Source organism: Alosa alosa, chromosome 6, assembly GCF_017589495.1.
Source record: "Alosa alosa isolate M-15738 ecotype Scorff River chromosome 6, AALO_Geno_1.1, whole genome shotgun sequence".
Taxonomy (NCBI): Eukaryota; Metazoa; Chordata; class Actinopteri; order Clupeiformes; family Clupeidae; genus Alosa; species Alosa alosa.
This window is the reverse complement of record NC_063194.1, coordinates 12,198,647-12,220,414: the sequence shown is the minus strand read 5'-3', so window position 1 is coordinate 12,220,414 and position 21,768 is coordinate 12,198,647. Positions and strand designations below refer to the sequence as shown.

The 21,768-nt window shown below is 38.9% G+C and overlaps 2 protein-coding genes across 2 annotated transcripts; both read left to right on the top strand.

Annotated features, from left to right (window-relative positions):
* The first annotated feature begins 9,986 nt into the window (after nt 1-9,986).
* Nucleotides 9,987-11,113, top strand: LOC125295606 (interferon beta-like). Its single transcript, XM_048244956.1, has 5 exons — nt 9,987-10,016; nt 10,134-10,205; nt 10,322-10,459; nt 10,563-10,640; nt 10,744-11,113. The coding sequence occupies exons 1-5, from the start codon at nt 9,987-9,989 to the stop codon at nt 10,855-10,857; spliced, it is 432 nt and encodes a 143-aa protein (XP_048100913.1). The 3' UTR covers nt 10,858-11,113.
* Nucleotides 11,114-15,765: 4,652 nt separating this feature from the next.
* On the top strand, nt 15,766-20,015 carry LOC125296519 (interferon a3-like). Its single transcript, XM_048246485.1, has 6 exons — nt 15,766-16,004; nt 16,387-16,474; nt 16,831-16,917; nt 18,118-18,267; nt 18,365-18,451; nt 19,150-20,015. The coding sequence occupies exons 2-6, from the start codon at nt 16,427-16,429 to the stop codon at nt 19,243-19,245; spliced, it is 468 nt and encodes a 155-aa protein (XP_048102442.1). The 5' UTR covers nt 15,766-16,004; nt 16,387-16,426; the 3' UTR covers nt 19,246-20,015.
* Nucleotides 20,016-21,768: the final 1,753 nt, after the last annotated feature.

Below are 21,768 nucleotides of genomic sequence, written 5' to 3'. Positions count from 1 at the left end.
GTCAAAATTGTCTGTAGTACGCTACATGCAGCTTTATTTTGATTAAGAGACTGACTCCCCTACTTGGCTCATTCTTGCTATTTATGTCGAGTATTGCCTTGCTTTTTGATAAACTAGTAGGCCTGTTATAATCTTCACAGACTCTTACAATTAGCACAGTGATAAATGGTGAAGTGGCTAAAGCAGGTGACTTGTTATCAGAGTGCGAATTACCCCACCATAATTGGGGGGTACTGCTCCTTCACTTCTTCTATGACCATCATGGTCCACTACCATATCAATCCCCATCGTGATCGCCAAGTGCAACATGTGTTGTGCAACACACATACAAGGTGTAAACATGCGACAAACTGAGAATCAGTTGGCTACAGAATATCTCATTGTTATTATATCCAAAAGAGAACTGTTTTGATCAACTCTCAAAAGTTAGAAGTGAAGTGCACTGAAATACCATTCTAATTACTAGTAAAAGTAATACCTTTACAAGAAGCCTATTGCTTATTTCATGACATATTGATTTGGTTTATTTTTAGATTTCATAAGACCTGGAGATAAGATCCAACCCTCTATTATAGCCTAGCCTACTGTATAAACAGAAACCAAATTTCCATTATAGTCTATGGTAGTCAGTGTCAAATCAACACAATTGTAGTGTGCATGCTTAACATAGCCTACTTGTGCTTCATTCATCCACACATCCAGCTCCTAACGTTTTGACAAGCATTTCTACCAATTGACATTGTTCCTGCCCATCTCTAGCTTTGCTCCGTTTATAAATAACGAACAGTCCCTAAGTGAAGCGTTCCGTTCAACTCAACTTATCAACTTAGCTTGTTAGCGGCGCATAAGTCTTCTATAATGAGAGCCTAGGCCTACTCTGAGTTGGTGATTGTGAACACCGCATGTTTTGGCAACACGTGTCACAGGTTATGTCTGTAGGTTAGAGCCTTTATGCCTCAAGAGATGCCATATTATTCAGATGGCCACGATATACCCCAACACACACACACACACACACACACATACACACAGACCTCGTTTGCACTTCCAGGTCTATCTAGTTCAGACCAAGTACTGTCCAAATAACGCGGATGACATTTATTTTTCTTTTTGCATATTACATTCTACATTATCCAAGTCAACATCGTCTTTGCAATCCTGGAATAGATCAAGATACCACATAACTTTCACTTTTATGTTTTTTTCTTTTGATCTCAGAGCGCAATAAAGCAACAAAGTAAATAAAGCAACAAAGCAGAGTGAACGAGGGAGGGGAGAGACGACCTCTGTTACACGTGTACCGGTGGACATGATCTCATCACTTTGTTGTTTTTTAGTGGTCAAGAAAATGAAATGTTTCCATTCACATAGGGTATAACATTAAACGTTATATAAACACGTTTATGTTTTTTTTTTTCTAATTAGGTTAAATACCAAAATATATAGTAGCCTTGTCACTGAAAGACAATAAGATATACTATACGTCAAAGAATGAACAATTGGGGTCGTCCCATAGAAATTATATTTAACCAACCGGCCACTTTGGTATTTCAATATGGTTTTCCCATAGTAAGTGGTTGGATAATGCGACTACGGTCATGAAAATGACAGGAGAGAAAATACCTGGTTTCCTGGTTTTCACCACGAGTCGCGGCCAAAAGGTAATGCGTAGGCTATTGGTCAGTTCTTGCATTCTCAGTTAACTGACTATTAAGACGAAAGCAATGACTTACAATTTCGTTTCATTTGCCAGAGTTTCTTTTAGGCCTACATTATGGTCACTTGGTCTGCGGAAATGACAATTAATTTAATTAATTAATGTAATTTAATAGTAATTTAATAGTTTCAGCTAAATCTCTCAGCATCCCATCCAGTTCGTGGGGACATGGGTAGCACACATCCCTGCAGGCTTCAGGAATGCTGCTCTGTAGGCTACCTGCTGCTACTCCTACGCTCCTGTAGAAAGGCATTACCTCACCTCTGTTGTTTCCTCAAATCAGGGAAAAGTTGTCATCTTTCTTTCAGTTTCCTGTTGTCAATTCCTCAGCGCCCAACCACAGAAACAATGGTAGGCATGGGCTAAGTAAGCATGGGCATGCGTCTATTTAAAGCGGACACCAGTGCTTACCTGCAACGTAGCCACAGCTCTGTCTCCGATTACCTATGAAATATAATCAACTGCAAGATAGTTTGACAAGGTCCTTGACATGTCTAGAACACTTTGTTTTGTTGTGGCTTTGTGCTTTTGCCTAATGTGTGATGGGATGACACAATGTGATATATGTCATAGGGTCCGTCGCACAATGAGCGAGCTAGAGAAACTGAAATACCAGGTGAGTGCGAAGCAACTATACCATACATCTTTAAGTAATTGTCTCTTTGTCATTCAGGACTGTGTTTAGTCAGTAGGCTACATGTTGTCAACATACTGAAATTTCATTTTCTCCCAGGGAAAAGAACTAGAAAGATGTTCAGAGTCAATGGCTGAGAAGAATATTTCAGTGATTCCCCACCTCGAAAAGGTACACAGTAAAAAATGGAGTGTCATTATTGCAGAGTAAACCTATTTTCCTCTGGATAGAGTAGTTATAACAATGTACAGAGTAAAATCGTCTAAATAGTAGTGTCAAAAGTGAGAGTTAAGTCCAACATGCACACAATGACCAAATCTACTCTACATGGTGATGATTCCCCGCGGAAAATCCTAGAACTGAACTGGAGCTCAAGCTGGCAGTGGCACGTTGGAAATTGTCTCTTTCCCCACTAGCAGACCTATCGTGGTAAGTTTGTATGAACATTTGTAGGTTTTCACCATCTAGCTAGATATTTTTCCACTTACGACCAACTTTTTGCAATACATTGACGATGATGGACGATGGTAGGCGTATTAAGTTAAGCTAGGCATGCATAGATGTAGTTAGCTAATCAATATACCTCACTGACTTCAAGTTCAGATGCATTCGACTGCAATACCACGTCAAGAACTTAGAAGTAATACAGTTGATAACGAAATTCATTTAAATGACACATTTTTTAGACTTTATTTACTTGTTAACACCGTGCAATGTATGGGTTAGTGATAATTGAAGTTGTTCGGCCTGGTGGGTGACGTTGGGTTAACGTACCAAAATGTTAGCAAGTTAGCTTGACAACGTGGTTTCTGCCCAAGTTGAAATAATTTGCAAGATGTTATGTTGTCGTGCTTGACTTGTGCCTGTCTGAAACCAGACATTGAGAGTAATTTCAACAATTGCTGAATGGCAAGAAAGTCATTAGAAAGACAGGAGGTTATACTCTCAGCTAACAAGTTTATTAGCACCCCGTATATCAGCCTATTGATACCATAAGTCCGTGAGTGTTTATTAGACCATTACGTTTTCTAATAACTTTGAGAGAATGTTTTGATGGATATGGATATTAAGTTATTCAACCTTCCTTAAATTTAAAGTCTTTGAATGTGGAGAAGCATGTTGCTAAATATATTGAGGATGGTGGAAAATTATGGCATAATGTTAAAGGGATACTCCACCATTTGGGGAATTAAGCTCATTTTCCACCTCCCTTCGAGCAAAACAATGTTTTTAATGATGTTTACCTTTTTCCCGTTCATCCAGCCGTTCTGTGAGTCTGGCGATACAACTTTTAGCTACAGCCTAGCATAGATCATTGAATCTGATTAGACCGTTAACTTCTCACGTGCTAGCATCATGTTTAAAAGTTACTAAGATTTCCGGTAATTTTCTTATTTAATATTTGTCTCCTCTCAAGTTAGAAAGTGTAATAAGACCAACGGAAAATGAAACGTGGCGATTTTCTAGGCTGATTTGACATGGAACTATACTCTCGTTCAGGCGTATCATTTTATCTATCTCATTTCTGTCATCACTCAAAGTTCTACAGTACACACACACACACACACACCAACGTTATACACCACATACTACTACGAGCACCTATCCCACACACAGCACTCTTCCCTTTGAACCTTTCTTTCTTCTGGAGAACCTTACAGTTTCACTGCATGTGCTTTGCGCAAGTAATTCTATGCATGTGACATAAAATTCTTGAATCCTTAAATTGTTTAGAGATTGGAGTGATCTCATGTTATTGTTTTAATAAATAGTGTTGTTGAATGTGTTTTGTTATAGACGGAACAAGCGCAGCAGCAGCATCTTGACAACATCGCTCAAAGCAGTCAGCCCTACCTCCTTGCTCAGGGGACCCACAAAAGCAGCATTCACTCTTTCTTCATTGCCATCGACAAGCATGCACTTCCATGCCAAGCCACCAGCTCGGTTGGAACCCTGGATGAGCTCTTCAAGGCCCACTATGTGTTTGGTACATCTTACAGTCCTGTCTTGAACAACTTGTTCACTTTTCTGCAAACTTCCATTTACAACATTGACGTGGGAAAACTAAGGAAACACCAAGAATTGCAGAGTTAAGAGCAAGAATGGTGCGTTAGGCACTCTTGAAATTAAACAATGAGGTGCTTTCTTTGCAGCAATGTCTTTGGTGAAGCAAACAATCTAGTAAAGCACCTCAAAGTAATACATGGACTCTGTACGGGAAGGACTCTTTATCTTCAATGTGGCCAAGTGGGATGCTCCCGTTTTTTCAATAGTTTTTCTGGTCTTAGGAAGCATCTGAATAAGTGTCATGTGAATAGTGCATGTGATGTTATTGTTGAAACTGAACCACCACATTGTCAAACTGTTCTTGATAGTACTAATGCAAATCCCTTAGAAGAGACATATGAGGCTGAGGTTGAGTCAGAGCCAGCATTATCGTCAGAACACCTTGTAAATAGTTGTGCCTCTGTCATTTCAGATCTAAAGGCAGCAGTTGTAGCCCAGTCTGTTGTTAATTCTTTTGTGACCTCTATGGAGGATATTGTGCAGGAAATTCATGAGCATGCAAAAAGAGTCAGTCATCCAGGGTGTATTTAAGTGATCAAAGAGACACTGAAACATGCAAGAATGTGGAGGGATGTTTTAACCAATTAGAGAATCCATTCACAGCTCTAAATTCAGATTACAAACAATCAAAATTTATTACCAGTAAGTGGGAAACTGTGGAGCCAGTGGAGCTTGTAATTGGCTCAAGATTTGACTCGATTTTGTTGCTTTTCAAGTTGATGATCTGCCTTATCCAAGACCTTTTGACATACAAATGTCATGTGGAGAGAATGACACCACTATGTATGTTGTCCCATATTGTTATCTCTGAGGAGTTATCAGGAAATAAATGGTGCTACAGTACCTGATGGTGTGTATTGTCTTATATTATAGCAGTTAAAAACATTACTATTTCATTAAAATAAAATAAAATAAATATACACTATATAGTGTATTTTAAGAATAGCCTATTTAGAGTGGAAACTACTCTTTGTAGTGAAATCATTTTACTCTAACAGTGTAAACAGATCACAGTGTTAAATGTTTTTACACATTTCATTGTAAATTTTGACACAAAATAGAGTAAAATTAACTCTGAAAATCTTACACTGGCTACAGAGTAAATGTTACACTAATTTAGGGTGGGACCAAATGTTATCTGACACAGAGTTAAATTCAACTCTTAAAGAGTAAAATTGACACTATGTTTTTTACTGTGTAAATTCACTCGAATGTTCATAACCTTCATGAACCATCATGAACCATTTAAATAACTATTCTATGTTTTGATAGTGAATTGAAAAGATAAACTCCCTTCAATGTTCTATCTGCAGCAAAACGATCGTATAATAAAATTGACATTTGACCTGGCTTCAAACCTCTTCCAACAAAACGTGACCAATTCCAAATGGGACACTAAAGTGTTGCAGGCTGTGCTGGAACTTCTTCGCCCGGAGCACACTGGCATTTCTGTAAGTTCCACCCCAGGAGTTTGATCAGAGCTATCACTACATTATTTTTACAGGCTAAGGTTGGATAATCTGAGCATATTTTGAAACATTTTCTAAACTGTAGGATCCAAGTCCACCCATAGACCTTATTAAGGGGGTCCATGCCCATTTTACGCAACTTGAGGATCTTCTCTCACATGAGGTAATGCTGTGTTTATGATCGTGACGTGCCCAACTCTGATGATCTAAGCGATTTTAATGTTACCGCATCATTCGCAAGTTAAAGTGGCTGTGATCTCTTCCAGAACTTCAGTATGTGTGCCTGGGAGACGGTGCGGATGCAGGTGAGGATCACACTGCACAGATTCCTCATTCGTCTCCGCCAGCTCCGAGCCCGAAACCAGGGAAAGAAGGAATAGAGGCTGGACTACTTCTCTCATGGATGTGGAAAATCGCGTGTGTGGTTTATTCCTTAAACTTACATTTGATATTGTTTTCCCCCAAGAGGACCACAACAAAAATCAACTGTTGCGACCAAAAGTCAATATTAGCCTGCCAGGTTTTCCTTTGCCTATGTTTGGTCGTTCCTTTCTCTGAATTCAAACTGTACAAATGAGTTTGTTTTATGTAGTCTTTATATTAATTTAAAGGAACCATATGTAAGATTGTGGCCAAAAATGGTACTGCAATCACTTTCAAAATACTGAAGAGCGGTGTATCCCCTCCCCCTCCCTCCTGACTCGAGGTTGCCAACCCTGATGGCGAAACAACACTACTGACTTTGTGATTAGTAGATAGGTGGAGGGTGGCGCATCAGGCCAAAACACAACATGACATGACAAAACACAACATCAACATCAGTTGAGGGCTGCAACTTCACTTTTTAAATGACAATATCCTGGCCGGACTACTGTTGTCAGTGATATAAGTATTTGAAATGAACATGATTTCTTATGTCTAGTGACATATCAGGGCCATTTTATGATTAATTGAAATATTTTTCTTACATACGGTTCCTTTAATATTTATTATTTAAAATGGCATAATAAAGTGGATTATTTGTCAGACAATAGTTTGTGTCTTTTTCGTGTCAATAGAAATAAGTGGTTTGAAAACGTGGAACAAATAGTCAGGGGAGACTCTTAAACAAATCAAGGATGGTAACTCAGTGTGGCCGTCCACAATAATCTCCACGCTACAATTAAGTTAAGATGTCACAACTACGAGCTAAATACAGCTTTCAGATTGAACAAACATTTTAGAGCCTACAAATGTTGAATCAGTGTGTGTGAGGTTTTATTAACGGCAATGCAAAATAAGTCAATATGTGTGTGAGGTTATGCATTGACTGCAATGCAAGACAGACATTACACTCTCCAATAATTCATTAAACAAACAAACATCATTTAATTTCCTGTCAAATCGCTGTGAGTAAGTTTTAGTTTACAATATCCTCATATGCAGCCTGCCTCTTCTTGACTTTTTTCCATCTATCCCGAACTTTTGAAGACACAACTCCTCCAAGATTGCCTCCTCTCCTTCTGACAACCTAATACGCACTTACCACACTCTTCCCCCTCTTCCCTCCACCTTCCCTCTCTTCTCTATCTTCTCTTCTACCACTTATCCTCCTCCAAACTTCTACTCAGTGCTTGAAGTGGAGAAAAAAAGGTGCCTGTGTTACATGGCACGCATGTTAACTGGCTGCGTTGGTGACGTTTCGCGACTGATGACGTTTTTTGACAGATGTGGCCGCTTGCAGATTTGTCACTTTCTGATGGAAACTGGAGACGAACAAATACAAATATGCATGACATATATTTAAATGTCAAAATTGTCTGTAGTACGCTACATGCAGCTTTATTTTGATTAAGAGACTGACTCCCCTACTTGGCTCATTCTTGCTATTTATGTCGAGTATTGCCTTGCTTTTTGATAAACTAGTAGGCCTGTTATAATCTTCACAGACTCTTACAATTAGCACAGTGATAAATGGTGAAGTGGCTAAAGCAGGTGACTTGTTATCAGAGTGCGAATTACCCCACCATAATTGGGGGGTACTGCTCCTTCACTTCTTCTATGACCATCATGGTCCACTACCATATCAATCCCCATCGTGATCGCCAAGTGCAACATGTGTTGTGCAACACACATACAAGGTGTAAACATGCGACAAACTGAGAATCAGTTGGCTACAGAATATCTCATTGTTATTATATCCAAAGAGAACTGTTTTGATCAACTCTCAAAAGTTAGAAGTGAAGTGCACTGAAATACCATTCTAATTACTAGTAAAAGTAATACCTTTACAAGAAGCCTATTGCTTATTTCATGACATATTGATTTGGTTTATTTTTAGATTTCATAAGACCTGGAGATAAGATCCAACCCTCTATTATAGCCTAGCCTACTGTATAAACAGAAACCAAATTTCCATTATAGTCTATGGTAGTCAGTGTCAAATCAACACAATTGTAGTGTGCATGCTTAACATAGCCTACTTGTGCTTCATTCATCCACACATCCAGCTCCTAACGTTTTGACAAGCATTTCTACCAATTGACATTGTTCCTGCCCATCTCTAGCTTTGCTCCGTTTATAAATAACGAACAGTCCCTAAGTGAAGCGTTCCGTTCAACTCAACTTATCAACTTAGCTTGTTAGTGGCGCATAAGTCTCCTATAATGAGAGCCTAGGCCTACTCTGAGTTGGTGATTGTGAACACTGCATGTTTTGGCAACACGTGTCACAGGTTATGTCTGTAGGTTAGAGCCTTTATGCCTCAAGAGATGCCATATTATTCAGATGGCCACGATACACCCCCCCCCCCCCCCAACACACACACACACACACACACATACACACAGACCTCGTTTGCACTTCCAGGTCTATCTAGTTCAGACCTAAGTACTGTCCAAATAACGCGGATGACATTTATTTTTCTTTTTGCATATTACATTCTACATTATCCAAGTCAACATCGTCTTTGCAATCCTGGAATAGATCAAGATACCACATAACTTTCACTTTTATGTTTTTTTCTTTTGATCTCAGAGCGCAATAAAGCAACAAAGTAAATAAAGCAACAAAGCAGAGTGAACGAGGGAGGGGAGAGACGACCTCTGTTACACCTGTACCGGTGGACATGATCTCATCACTTTGTTGTTTTTTAGTGGTCAAGAAAATGAAATGTTTCCATTCACATAGGGTATAACATTAAACGTTATATAAACACGTTTATGTTTTTTTTTTCTAATTAGGTTAAATACCAAAATATATAGTAGCCTTGTCACTGAAAGACAATAAGATATACTATACGTCAAAGAATGAACAATTGGGGTCGTCCCATAGAAATTATATTTAACCAACCGGCCACTTTGGTATTTCAATATGGTTTTCCCATAGTAAGTGGTTGGATAATGCGACTACGGTCATGAAAATGACAGGAGACAAAATACCTGGTTTCCTGGTTTTCACCACGAGTCGCGGCCAAAAGGTAATGCGTAGGCTATTGGTCAGTTCTTGCATTCTCAGTTAACTGACTATTAAGACGAAAGCAATGACTTACAATTTCGTTTCATTTGCCAGAGTTTCTTTTAGGCCTACATTATGGTCACTTGGTCTGCGGAAATGACAATTAATTTAATTAATTAATGTAATTTAATAGTAATCTAATAGTTTCAGCTAAATCTCTCAGCATCCCATCCAGTTCGTGGGGACATGGGTAGCACACATCCATGCAGGCTTCAGGAATGCTGCTCTGTAGGCTACCTGCTGCTACTCCTACGCTCCTGTAGAAAGGCATTACCTCACCTCTGTTGTTTCCTCAAATCAGGGAAAAGTTGTCATCTTTCTTTCAGTTTCCTGTTGTCAATTCCTCAGCGCCCAACCACAGAAACAATGGTAGGCATGGGCTAAGTAAGCATGGGCATGCGTCTATTTAAAGCGGACACCAGTGCTTACCTGCAACGTAGCCACAGCTCTGTCTCCAATTACCTATGAAATATAATCAACTGCAAGATAGTTTGACAAGGTCCTTGACATGTCTAGAACACTTTGTTTTGTTGTGGCTTTGTGCTTTTGCCTAATGTGTGATGGGATGACACAATGTGATATATGTCATAGGGTCCGTCGCACAATGAGCGAGCTAGAGAAACTGAAATACCAGGTGAGTGCGATGCAACTATACCATACATCTTTAAGTAATTGTCTCTTTGTCATGCAGGACTGTGTTTAGTCAGTAGGCTACATGTTGTCAACATACTGAAATTTCATTTTCTCCCAGGGAAAAGAACTAGAAAGATGTTCAGAGTCAATGGCTGAGAAGAATATTTCAGTGATTCCCCACCTCGAAAAGGTAAATTCACTCGAATGTTCATAACCTTCATGAACCATCATGAACCATTTAAATAACTATTCTATGTTTTGATAGTGAATTGAAATGATAAACTCCCTTCAATGTTCTATCTGCAGCAAAACGATCGTATAATAAAATTGACATTTGACCTGGCATCAAACCTCTTCCAAAAAAACGTGACCAATTCCAAATGGGACACTAAAGTGTTGCAGGCTGTGCTGGAACTTCTTCGCCCGGAGCACACTGGCATTTCTGTAAGTTCCACCCCAGGAGTTTGATCAGAGCTATCACTACATTATTTTTACAGGCTAAGGTTGGATAATCTGAGCATATTTTGAAACATTTTCTAAACTGTAGGATCCAAGTCCACCCATAGACCTTATTAAGGGGGTCCATGCCCATTTTACGCAACTTGAGGATCTTCTCTCACATGAGGTAATGCTGTGTTTATGATCGTGACGTGCCCAACTCTGATGATCTAAGCGATTTTAATGTTACCGCATCATTCGCAAGTTAAAGTGGCTGTGATCTCTTCCAGAACTTCAGTATGTGTGCCTGGGAGACGGTGCGGATGCAGGTGAGGATCACACTGCACAGATTCCTCATTCGTCTCCGCCAGCTCCGAGCCCGAAACCAGGGAAAGAAGGAATAGAGGCTGGACTACTTCTCTCATGGATGTGGAAAATCGCGTGTGTGGTTTATTCCTTAAACTTACATTTGATATTGTTTTCCCCCAAGAGGACCACAACAAAAATCAACTGTTGCGACCAAAAGTCAATATTAGCCTGCCAGGTTTTCCTTTGCCTATGTTTGGTCGTTCCTTTCTCTGAATTCAAACTGTACAAATGAGTTTGTTTTATGTAGTCTTTATATTAATTTAATATTTATTATTTAAAATGGCATAATAAAGTGGATTATTTGTCAGACAATAGTTTGTGTCTTTTTCGTGTCAATAGAAATAAGTGGTTTGAAAACGTGGAACAAATAGTCAGGGGAGACTCTTAAACAAATCAAGGATGGTAACTCAGTGTGGCCGTCCACAATAATCTCCACGCTACAATTAAGTTAAGATGTCACAACTCCGAGCTAAATACAGCTTTCAGATTGAACAAACATTTTAGAGCCTACAAATGTTGAATCAGTGTGTGTGAGGTTTTATTAACGGCAATGCAAAATAAGTCAATATGTGTGTGAGGTTATGCATTGACTGCAATGCAAGACAGACATTACACTCTCCAATAATTCATTAAACAAACAAACATCATTTAATTTCCTGTCAAATTGCTGTGAGTAAGTTTTAGTTTACAATATCCTCATATGCAGCCTGCCTCTTCTTGACTTTTTTCCATCTATCCCGAACTTTTGAAGACACAACTCCTCCAAGATTGCCTCCTCTCCTTCTGACAACCTAATACGCACTTACCACACTCTTCCCCCTCTTCCCTCCACCTTCCCTCTCTTCTCTATCTTCTCTTCTACCACTTATCCTCCTCCAAACTTCTACTCAGTGCTTGAAGTGGAGAAAAAAAGGTGCCTGAGTTACATGGCACGCATGTTAACTGGCTGCGTTGGTGACGTTTCGCGAGTGATGACGTTTTTTTGACAGATGTGGCCGCTTGCAGATTTGTCACTTTCTGATGGAAACTGGAGACGAACAAATACAAATATGCATGACATATATTTAAATGTCAAAATTGTCTGTAGTACGCTACATGCAGCTTTATTTTGATTAAGAGACTGACTCCCCCACTTGGCTCATTCTTGCTATTTATGTCGAGTATTGCCTTGCTTTTTGATAAACTAGTAGGCCTGTTATAATCTTCACAGACTCTTACAATTAGCACAGTGATAAATGGTGAAGTGGCTAAAGCAGGTGACTTGTTATCAGAGTGCGAATTACCCCACCATAATTGAGGGGTACTGCTCCTTCACTTCTTCTATGACCATCATGGTCCACTACCATATCAATCCCCATCGTGATCGCCAAGTGCAACATGTGTTGTGCAACAACACATATAAAGGTGTAAACATGCGACAAACTGATAATCAGTTGGCTACAGAATATCTCATTGTTATTATATCCAAAAGAGAACTGTTTTGATCAACTCTCAAAAGTTAGAAGTGAAGTGCACTGAAATACCATTCTCATTACTAGTAAAAGTAATACCTTTACAAGAAGCCTATTGCTTATTTCATGACATATTGATTTGGTTTATTCTTAGATTTCATAAGACCTGGAGATAAGATCCAACCCTCTATTATAGCCTAGCCTACTGTATAAACAGAAACCAATTTTCCATTATAGTCCATGGTAGTCAGTGTCAAATCAACACAATTGCCTAGAGATATGTGAAACCTAAGCAATCTTTAATGTGATTAAGGAGCATATAGCCTACTATGAAAAAACATACTACCACATAAGAACTACAGAGCGGTAACCTACAAGAATCCGATAACCAGAATGTAAAAACAATAGGCCTAACCAATTAAAAACAAATTCAAATACTTGCATGTACTATTTAGCCTAGGCTACTTGGCTCTTTATGTTTCCACAGGTTTCATTAATGTTATGTAGGCTTAGCTACATCAGACCCTCTTGTGAATAATAAAAACAACACAGGATCTGTGCCAAACTAATTTCAAAAGGGCACAATCATTTATAAAATAAGAATCAATGGACACCTAGGCTATGGACTGGAGTTCATCTCCTTGGAAATGAGAATCGATTTTACCTCACCACAATGTAAAATAATAATTAATGATTTAAATAGAGAATTATCTTGCTAACTAACCTTGGTAACTAACCAAGGTCCACTTTACTAGCCTCAGTGGGTAAGTAAGTAGCAGGTAAGTAGCCGGTAATTAAATGTATGAAGACGTGAGCTATGAAAGAACAAAACACGTTAATACATGAAGGTTGTAAAATAGCGCATTTTCAACAAGCTAGACGTCTGCTAGCAACTTACAGTTACCCATGCACGTCAGCAGCAAACCGAATTTAGACTACTGGAGGAATCTAGCGTTTTGTCATTCAACGTCGTTGACACTTGCTTGAGAAGTTGAAGTCGTTCTCTATCTCCGTTGCTTCTAGCGCCACGGTGGTTAAAAATGGTACGGTCCATAATAGGGGTGTCTGAAATCGCTTTACATTGAAATGTTCCTAGTGAAAATAGGAGTTGACTTGTATTGTAGCCAACTGTAATGATATTTTTTTACAATATCAGAAAAATTATCTGACTCCCCCAAAACTGATATTTCTGTCTCTTTGGGGGGTACTGGGTCTTCATTGGGGGGTATAGTACCCCCAGTACCCCCTGTAATTCGAACTATGGTTGTTATCCCAGTGTTGTAGGTTTGATTTACTTATGATGTGAGATTGCGGTAGGATGCGAACTCCGGCCGAACGCATACCGACGGGCTGCTGTTAAGCCACGAGACGATAAAAGTTGCGATACTCAGAATTTCGTCCACACTATATTTTTTCCAACATATATATTTAAAGGTGCTCTAAGCGATGCTGGTAACGTCACTTCTGTTGACTTTAAAACGAAACAGAGAGCTAGCTCGCTACTTCCTCCCCCTCCTTCCCGTGCAGCTCCCGTGCAATTGAAAGTCTCCTAAACGCGCATCTTGTCTGTGATTTGCTGGAACAGTTTGTTATGTTTTTATGAGCTAGGTTTGCCCAGGTTGTTTTTGTTGCTGTTTTTGGAGCCTGGGCTATCCACAGAGATCGCGAGATTGTTACAGTGTATTCAGGACACAGACAGCTAGCGGTTGGTTAGGTGGTGTTTGCAGTAAGTGACATGTTTTAGCCTAAAAAACGTGTGGCATCGCTTTAAAGCACCTTTAACGCCAATAATGACTCATATTGGTCGGCTTAAATTAACTGTTTTATATGCTTGCAATAGGTTAGGTTTTTGCTGATGACAATGGCAATGCCAGCATTAATCACTCGGTTTAAATGAGAAAAATGTCGACATAGGCCTTGACAGAAAATTTCTAGGGGGTGGGAAACGTTGCCACTGTTTCCACCAATTTTAGTTGCAGATGGCTTGCCATATCTTAAAACAGTTTACCACGGAGGCACACTGGCACACACTGCCATGTTATTTATGCTGGTGTTGGAGTGTTTGGATTCACAGTTGTGGGCTATGGGCATTTTAAGAAGCGCTGACATTACCTCCAGTCAGAGCCTCTTAATTAGCGATAACGTGCCTTGATGATTCTGTAGCCTGTTTGGTGCCTCGATAGAAAGCTGCACAAGTAGAGGCTACATAAATGGGAACAGGTGAGTTTTGCGTAGCGGCACATTATGGTGACAGGGACCAATAGTCTTCAGCAGGAAGCATCAAAGATGAATCACACCGCATCTCATGAGTTTTAAAATGGATATACACTGATTTCTGAAGCGTCAAGACAGCATCCCCCCTACTGATTATGCCAGCCATGCCGCTGAAAAGCAGAACAGCTTTGTGGAGTCCCAAAAAAAAAAAAAAATATATATATTGTAATATATATTATTTAAATGATAATAATGACATTTTACTTTAAAATATTGATTTCTTAAGAAATACTACTAATTTGATGCAGTTTAACTCATTTATAAATGGTGCGCTGTCACTTTAAGAGACTCTCATAATTATATTTATGCCAGCTCCATTCAAATATAAGCCTATGGCTAGTCCATAAACTCTAACATTGTTTGTGCCACAGTTAGCACAATATTAGCAATAGGCATGATATTAAGTTGGTAAACAGCTAGCTAGACATTTTCTGTTTGCAATTAAGTGATATATGAGCCTGATAGCTACCTATCTGAGTGGAATGTGTTTCAATCGGCATATAGGCTACTGGCCTTCGTGTAAATGCTTAGTTTAAGGGAAACGAATTATTGAAGATGTGGGATAAATTTTGACCACAAAGACTTCAAGACTCGCCAGTCCCATTACACAAAGGCAAAGACCACATTCTATTTTTGTCCATTTACAATGTGTCTCCTGGGTAACATAGGTACAGTTGGTATTTTTTTCAGAATTGTTTAAGACCTAAGTGCGTGGGCCCTGGTTGAATTGACGTGGAATGACTCTGCCCATATTTCAATGTTGTCAAAGGTACAGTATTTGTATTTGTAGTATTTGTGGTAGAGTAGTAATAGACACAAGTTTCCAAAAATATTAATACTCAAGGAAAGTAGGCCTAGGCTACAGATACTCGAAAAGCAGCCCAAGTAGCCTATAGTAGCCTAGTCAAGTAAATGTGCTTAGTTACTGTCCAGCCCTGTTAGCCTATGAGGTAGCAAGAAGTAGGCCAACCCATCACACAAACAGCAGCAGCAGCAGGACAATCATCAATTATTTGTATAGTTAAGATGGAAGCAGTCATTTCACTTCACTTTCACAAATGGGTCCGTATTGTAGTATGACATTCTATATAGGCTTAAATATATGCAATTTTGCATCATTGCATCATTTTAGGCTGACATCATTCCAAATGTAAGTGAGAAAGTGAAATGGGCACGCCCAACTAAAGCCGACCCTTCATTTTTCATTTACGACGTCAGCGCAGCGGGTACACGCAACTCTTCGCTACGCCACTTGACAATATTCGAAATCGACGAGAATGACAAAACAACTAAAAAGAGACTTTAAATGTCGTTCAACGTGCCGCTATTGGATTGGTTTTTCTTATTTTAAAACCAAATGTTTTCTTCACTGTGGGCTACATATTCGAAAGCAAGTAGCACGCGAAGACGAGAAAATGGAAGACAAGAAGAGGGAAGAAGGCCTACTACTACACAAGGTAAGATACAACATGTCACTTGTCAGCGAAATGTGACCACAAAGTAGCCTGAGCTAAACTAATTCACTTAGTAAAAAGTATACTAAACTTTCTAAGTTTGAAGATAATACGTTTATAAGTGTGTCGACCACAAAGGCTGTTCATTGCATTGAGTGGGAGAGGGCATTGAAAGGGAAAGTGAAGTCCCGTAAATCCTTGCTTCTGGAGTATTGGGGAATTCTGCAGTCGTTTTCCCTTTCCATACTTCTAGGCTATTAAAGTAGCCAACTCAACTGCAAGATGTTTTACTCAAAGAAATCATTAGATCCTTTGCAACGAAGCATTGACTTTCCCTCAGCAAAATGCATATCAAATATACATGGATTTGTTTTTTGCTTCTTAGCTTCACTGAAAACGCGCGCTGCGCCTGTAGATGGCTCCAAATGTACGAACGCTATAATGCGGAATGCTTCAGACTATTAAAAGACATGGTAAGTGTTCTCTATCACCGTGTTCTATGCTAACCAAAGATGTTACAGTAACTGTAGTTGCTTGGTTAAAGCCGCTTCAACTTAGTAACTGCCATTTTGCGTCTAAGCTGTTCAGTTGCAATGCAACTAAGGTGCAGTCCTAATTAATTAGCACTGTCTGTATTCCTAGTGCACAATTCATGTTTTTGGGATATGTTTACAGAGTACACTGGTAACAGATATTTTACTATGAGGCTTTGTGAAACATTTGGCAAATAGAGCACCACATGCTTCTGTTTGAGTATTTGACTGTAGAATCAATTGACTTTGACTGTTATACAAGTGTGTAAATATGCCCCCCTTTGTCTTACATGAAGGGAGGAGATTTCAAATCAGACGGAGTGCTCAGAATTCCAGATATCCAGAATATTTCAGCCCCATACCGCTCTGTGAACAATGCCTCGGTAATTTCCTTTTCTTTTCTTAGTTTACCCTCATTGCAGTATCCCTATTTTCTTCTCTTGCGATTTGTCTTGTGCATTCATAGGGTGGCTTTGAGCTGCTGTCCAAAGCTTTTTTGAGTAGCAGTTAGATCTATTGGACTTACAGTTCTCAGGCATGGGCCAAATCATTTAGGATTTGAAAATAGATAATTAAATATAACAACTTTGTATATCAACTGATAATTTCAGGCACAGACAGAACCGTTTCCAAAAAGTTGAGACATTTACATTTTACACAGCATATATAGCCTATCAAATCTCGTAAACTTACATTTAGCTGCAAAAAGGACAAACAGTATATCAAATGTTGAAAAATGTTAACTCTTTCGTGGTAAATATAAACTCCTTTTACTGCATTAAAACAGACCTGAGCCTGTGAATAAAATAATTTTCCGGTAACCATTGTCTGTGAGCACAGTTTGATGCTCCATCTACAAATGCTTTTTGGTTAAAACACCACCATACAGAAGAAGAACCTATAGATCCAGAAATAGCTCTGTAACATGGGCTGAGGCAAAGTGTAAAACTGTCCTGATTACACCAATCAAAATATGTAAATGATTTTGGAAATCATAGACTTTGCACCCTCCGGGTTAAAGATGAGAGGGTCCATACAAATTGTTATTAGCACACATTTCAAATGCAAGCATCTATGATGGTGTGGGGGTGCAGTATTGCCTTTGGCATTGGCAGCTGGCACATCTGGAAAGGCATAATTAATGCTGAATGATGTATACAGTTTTTCAGAAAAACAACGCCAAAATGCATTGTTTTTACATGCTATTAGTTAACAGTTAAGTTCGAAAGTAAAAGGGTCTAGGTGCTAAACATGGCCTGCCTGCAGTCCAGACATGTCACAAATATGAGGTTTACATGATTTGCAGATCATAGCATTCTGCTTGTATTTACATTTCACACAACGTTGTTTTGGAAATGGGGTTGTAAGAGGATTATTTGACCTTCACAGCATGATGTATAAAAGTGTGTACTTTCCTCTACATAATTTAATACATTCACAAGAAACTCTTCAAGTTAAACATGCTTCCTTACAAATAGTTACTAGTCATGGCAAAGAGCTATTGGGAAGGCCTTTCCTTATTCATCATGAACGACCAACAAGAATGAACCAACAAGTGTTGTTGTTGATGTTGTTTCTTTTAGGCTGATGACAAGATCACATTCCTGCATGTGGCCACAAAGCAGATAGTGAGGCTGTTGAACAATTCAAATGTGACCAACACTTGGGATAAGACGAAACTGGACAACCTGCTCAACGTTCTCAACCAGCAGTCTACCAACCTTGGAGATTGTGTGAGTTTACTTAAGATGAAAAGCCACAGAGTCATGATGCATGAACCATTTTGTTTCAAAGAAATACTTTATTGAATTCAATTTTCTATATTTACAGGCTGCACAAGTGCCGACAAGAATGTCTAAATACGGAAAACAACTGAAGAAACACTTCCGTAGCCTGAAGAAGTTCCTGATAGAAATGGTAAATTACTTTATTTTAAGTTGCTCTCCTTTTAATCATTCTTCATAATTCTCAGTGATTGATGGACAGATGGTTGAATGACAGAAAATTAGGAATCTGTCATGAAGCTTACAGTCTGAGAGTGAAGAATGCAGTCCAAACTCATATTGACCCAGTTATGGATTAGTATAGGTGTGAACACTGAACTGAAGCTTGTTGATTGATGTTGCCTGTAAATAATCTTACCTATGTAAAGAGCCTTTATTAGAAAACATATGGCGTACATGTTGAGTCGGGGTGAACAGATTCTGTTTTGACTCAATGTGCGGCGAATATGTCTGAGTTGTCCATGCAGTGCTTCTATACTCAGTTCAGTTCAGTTCAGATATCTTTATTAGTCCCCGAGGGGCAATTCGGTTTACAGCCAACCCATCCATTAAGGGGTTAAAAGTTAAAGAGTGCATTAGCATACACTGTATAAATGTATGCAATGTTAAGGAAAATAAATAGACAAATAAATAAGTAAGTACTGCAGCAGTCATACATCACCTGTCTACAGCCACACACACACACACACACACACACACACTTCACCTACCAGTGACGGAACAGAGCAGCAGAGTCCAAGAACCAGTATTGATGTAGTTATGTGCATTCTTTTAACAGTCTTATATGATGTGCACTACGCTGAAAAACGCATTTTCTTTGTCTTGTTTTAGAAATACAGCAAGCAGTCATGGGAGCAGATCAGGAAAGAAGTTGAACGTCATCTACACCGACTGCTGTACCTAGCCAACACAATGGTGGAGTACTGAAGAGGCCATGGCACACATTGGATTTAGTATTTTCATTTGGTTTGGGGATATTTAACTCCCCACAAAAAGACACACATTCTGAATTCCGAACATTCAATCAAGCTTCTTAGACCATGCATTGAGAACAAACTATTTATTGTATTTATTTATTTTAATTTTATAATGTATTTATTGATAAGCTGTATTTATTTTTGTAATTGAGAAATGCCTGTTTAATGTAGATCATTAAACTCTTTATGATGTAATTCTGTACTTTGTACTTAACCAGAGACTTTCTAATGACACAGCACTCAAAAAATCCTCCATAGAAATGCATGGGGTTAGTTTGTAATGCCAATATGGCAGTTGTCTATACGCATATCACACCCCTTCCGTGGCAAAACGTCGACATGTGAATACATTGAGCCAGTTGTTGAACGTCATCTACACCGACTGCTGTACCTAGCCAACACCATGGTGGAGTACTGAGGTGGCCATGGCACACATTGGATTTAGTATTTTCATTTGGTTTGGGGATACTTAACTCCCCACACGATGACATGGTGGTGGTCCGTCGTGGTTAACAATGAATATTCTTTGTTGACGCCCTGCATTTTGCATTCCCAACATTCACATTCTGTATTCTGAGCATTCGACAAACCCATCAATGGACAAATAGCCGATATGCTTCTTAGACCATGCATTGAGAACAAACTATTTATTGTATTTATTTATTTATTTTAATTTTATAATGTATTTATTGATAAGCTGTATTTATTTTTGTACTAGAGAAATGCCTGTTTTATGTAGATCATTAAACTCTTTATGATGTAATTCTGTACTTTGTACTTAAACTCTATAATAAGCAGGTGGATTACTGATGATATAAATTATCCAAAATACTAAAACTGATAATATAGATGAGATGTATTAATTAAGCTTAAAGCTAAGTAAAAAATGTCAACATTTTACCAGAAATGTAGATTTTAACAAAACATTATTCTTATCTGAATATTGAGTCATATGAAGGACATGTTTAAGAAACACCAATTGTGCCACCTCAAATTGTTGCACCTGGCCTGCGCAACACAGTTTATCCTTTGCGCTGCATTATGGTGTCAGTGACCAATAGTCTTCAGCAGGAAGCATCAAAGATTAATCGCACCGCATCTCATGAGTTTTAAAATGCATACACGGATTTCTGAAGCGTCAAGACAGCATCCCTCCTACTGATTATGCTAGCCATGCTGCTGCTGACTATTTTGGTCATGATATATATATTGTAATAGGCTATATATTATTTAATACTAACTTGATGCAGTTTAACTCATTTTTAAATGGTGCGCTGTCACTTTAAGAGTGTACACAACTCTCATAATGATATTTCTGTCATCTCCATTCAAATATAAGCCTATGGCTAGTCCACAAACTCTAACATTGTTTGTACCACATTTAGCACAATATTAGCAATAGGCATGATATTAAGTTAGTATAAACAGCTAGCTAGACATTTTCTGTTTGCAATTAAGTGATATATGAGCCTATCTGAGTGGAATGTGTTTCAATCGGCATATAGGCTACTGTGCTTCATGTAAATGCTTAGTTTAAGGGAAACTAATTATTGAAGACTTCAAGACTCACCAACAAATCAGGAGGTAGGCTATGAATCTGATTGAATTTAGCATTGGCCATCCCCAAAATGCACCAGATTACAGGAAATCACATCAAAAAAAAAAAAAAAAAAAAAAAATTCTGGGGGAGGACCCCCAAACCCCCCCTCCCACATATACAACCATAAGTAGGGGGCCCTTAATACATCTGGGCCCAGGTGCCCGGAAGTTCATAATCCGCCCATGGTCCCATTACACAAAGGCAAAGACCACATTATATTTTTGTCCATTTCCAATGTGTCTCCTGGATAACATTAGTACAGTTGGTAATGCGTGGGCCCTGGTTGAATTGACACGGAATTACCTGCTCATATTTCAATGGAGTCAAAGGTACAGTATTTGTATTTGTATACAGTATTTGTGGTAGAGTAGTAATAGACACAAGTTTCCAAAAACATTAGTACTCAAGTAAAGTAGGCTACAGATACTCGAAAAGCAGCCCAAGTAGCCTATAGTAGCCTAGTCAAGTAAATGTGCTTAGTTACTGTCCAGCCCTGTAAGCCTATGAGGTAGTCCCCGGGGGCCACTCAACCCCCCCCCCGTGCTGGGCCCCCCGAACCGCAAAAAAACCAGTTTATCCTAAATAACTACCTGAACCGTGGCACTGAGGATGAAGAATCTTTTATGGTATGTTGGTCTCAAGGGCCCACATCAATCTGGCCCATAATCACTCATTTGTGATTTGCACCCCCCCGGTAAAAAATGAAAATGCAATATTATTCTGCTTTAATCGCCCCTATCTTCAGTTAAGATGTTCAAAACTGCACCAAATTGTATGTGTATGATTGACCTGGCATTCTCTGGGGGTATGCCAAGTTTTGTAGAATTTCATCCATGGGGGGGTCTAAAAAAAATTAGGTTATGTGTACATTTA

Excerpts from the sequence above, each read along its gene's own strand:
- LOC125295606 (XM_048244956.1), top strand. The coding sequence starts at position 9,987 with ATGAGCGAGCTAGAGAAACTGAAATACCAG. Across the intron at positions 10,460-10,562 it reads CGGAGCACACTGGCATTTCT|GATCCAAGTCCACCCATAGA; the intron begins GTAAGTTCCACC and ends TCTAAACTGTAG. Across the intron at positions 10,641-10,743 it reads AGGATCTTCTCTCACATGAG|AACTTCAGTATGTGTGCCTG; the intron begins GTAATGCTGTGT and ends GATCTCTTCCAG.
- LOC125296519 (XM_048246485.1), top strand. The coding sequence starts at position 16,427 with ATGTACGAACGCTATAATGCGGAATGCTTCAGACTATTAAAAGACATG. Across the intron at positions 18,268-18,364 it reads CTACCAACCTTGGAGATTGT|GCTGCACAAGTGCCGACAAG; the intron begins GTGAGTTTACTT and ends CTATATTTACAG. Across the intron at positions 18,452-19,149 it reads AGAAGTTCCTGATAGAAATG|AAATACAGCAAGCAGTCATG; the intron begins GTAAATTACTTT and ends GTCTTGTTTTAG.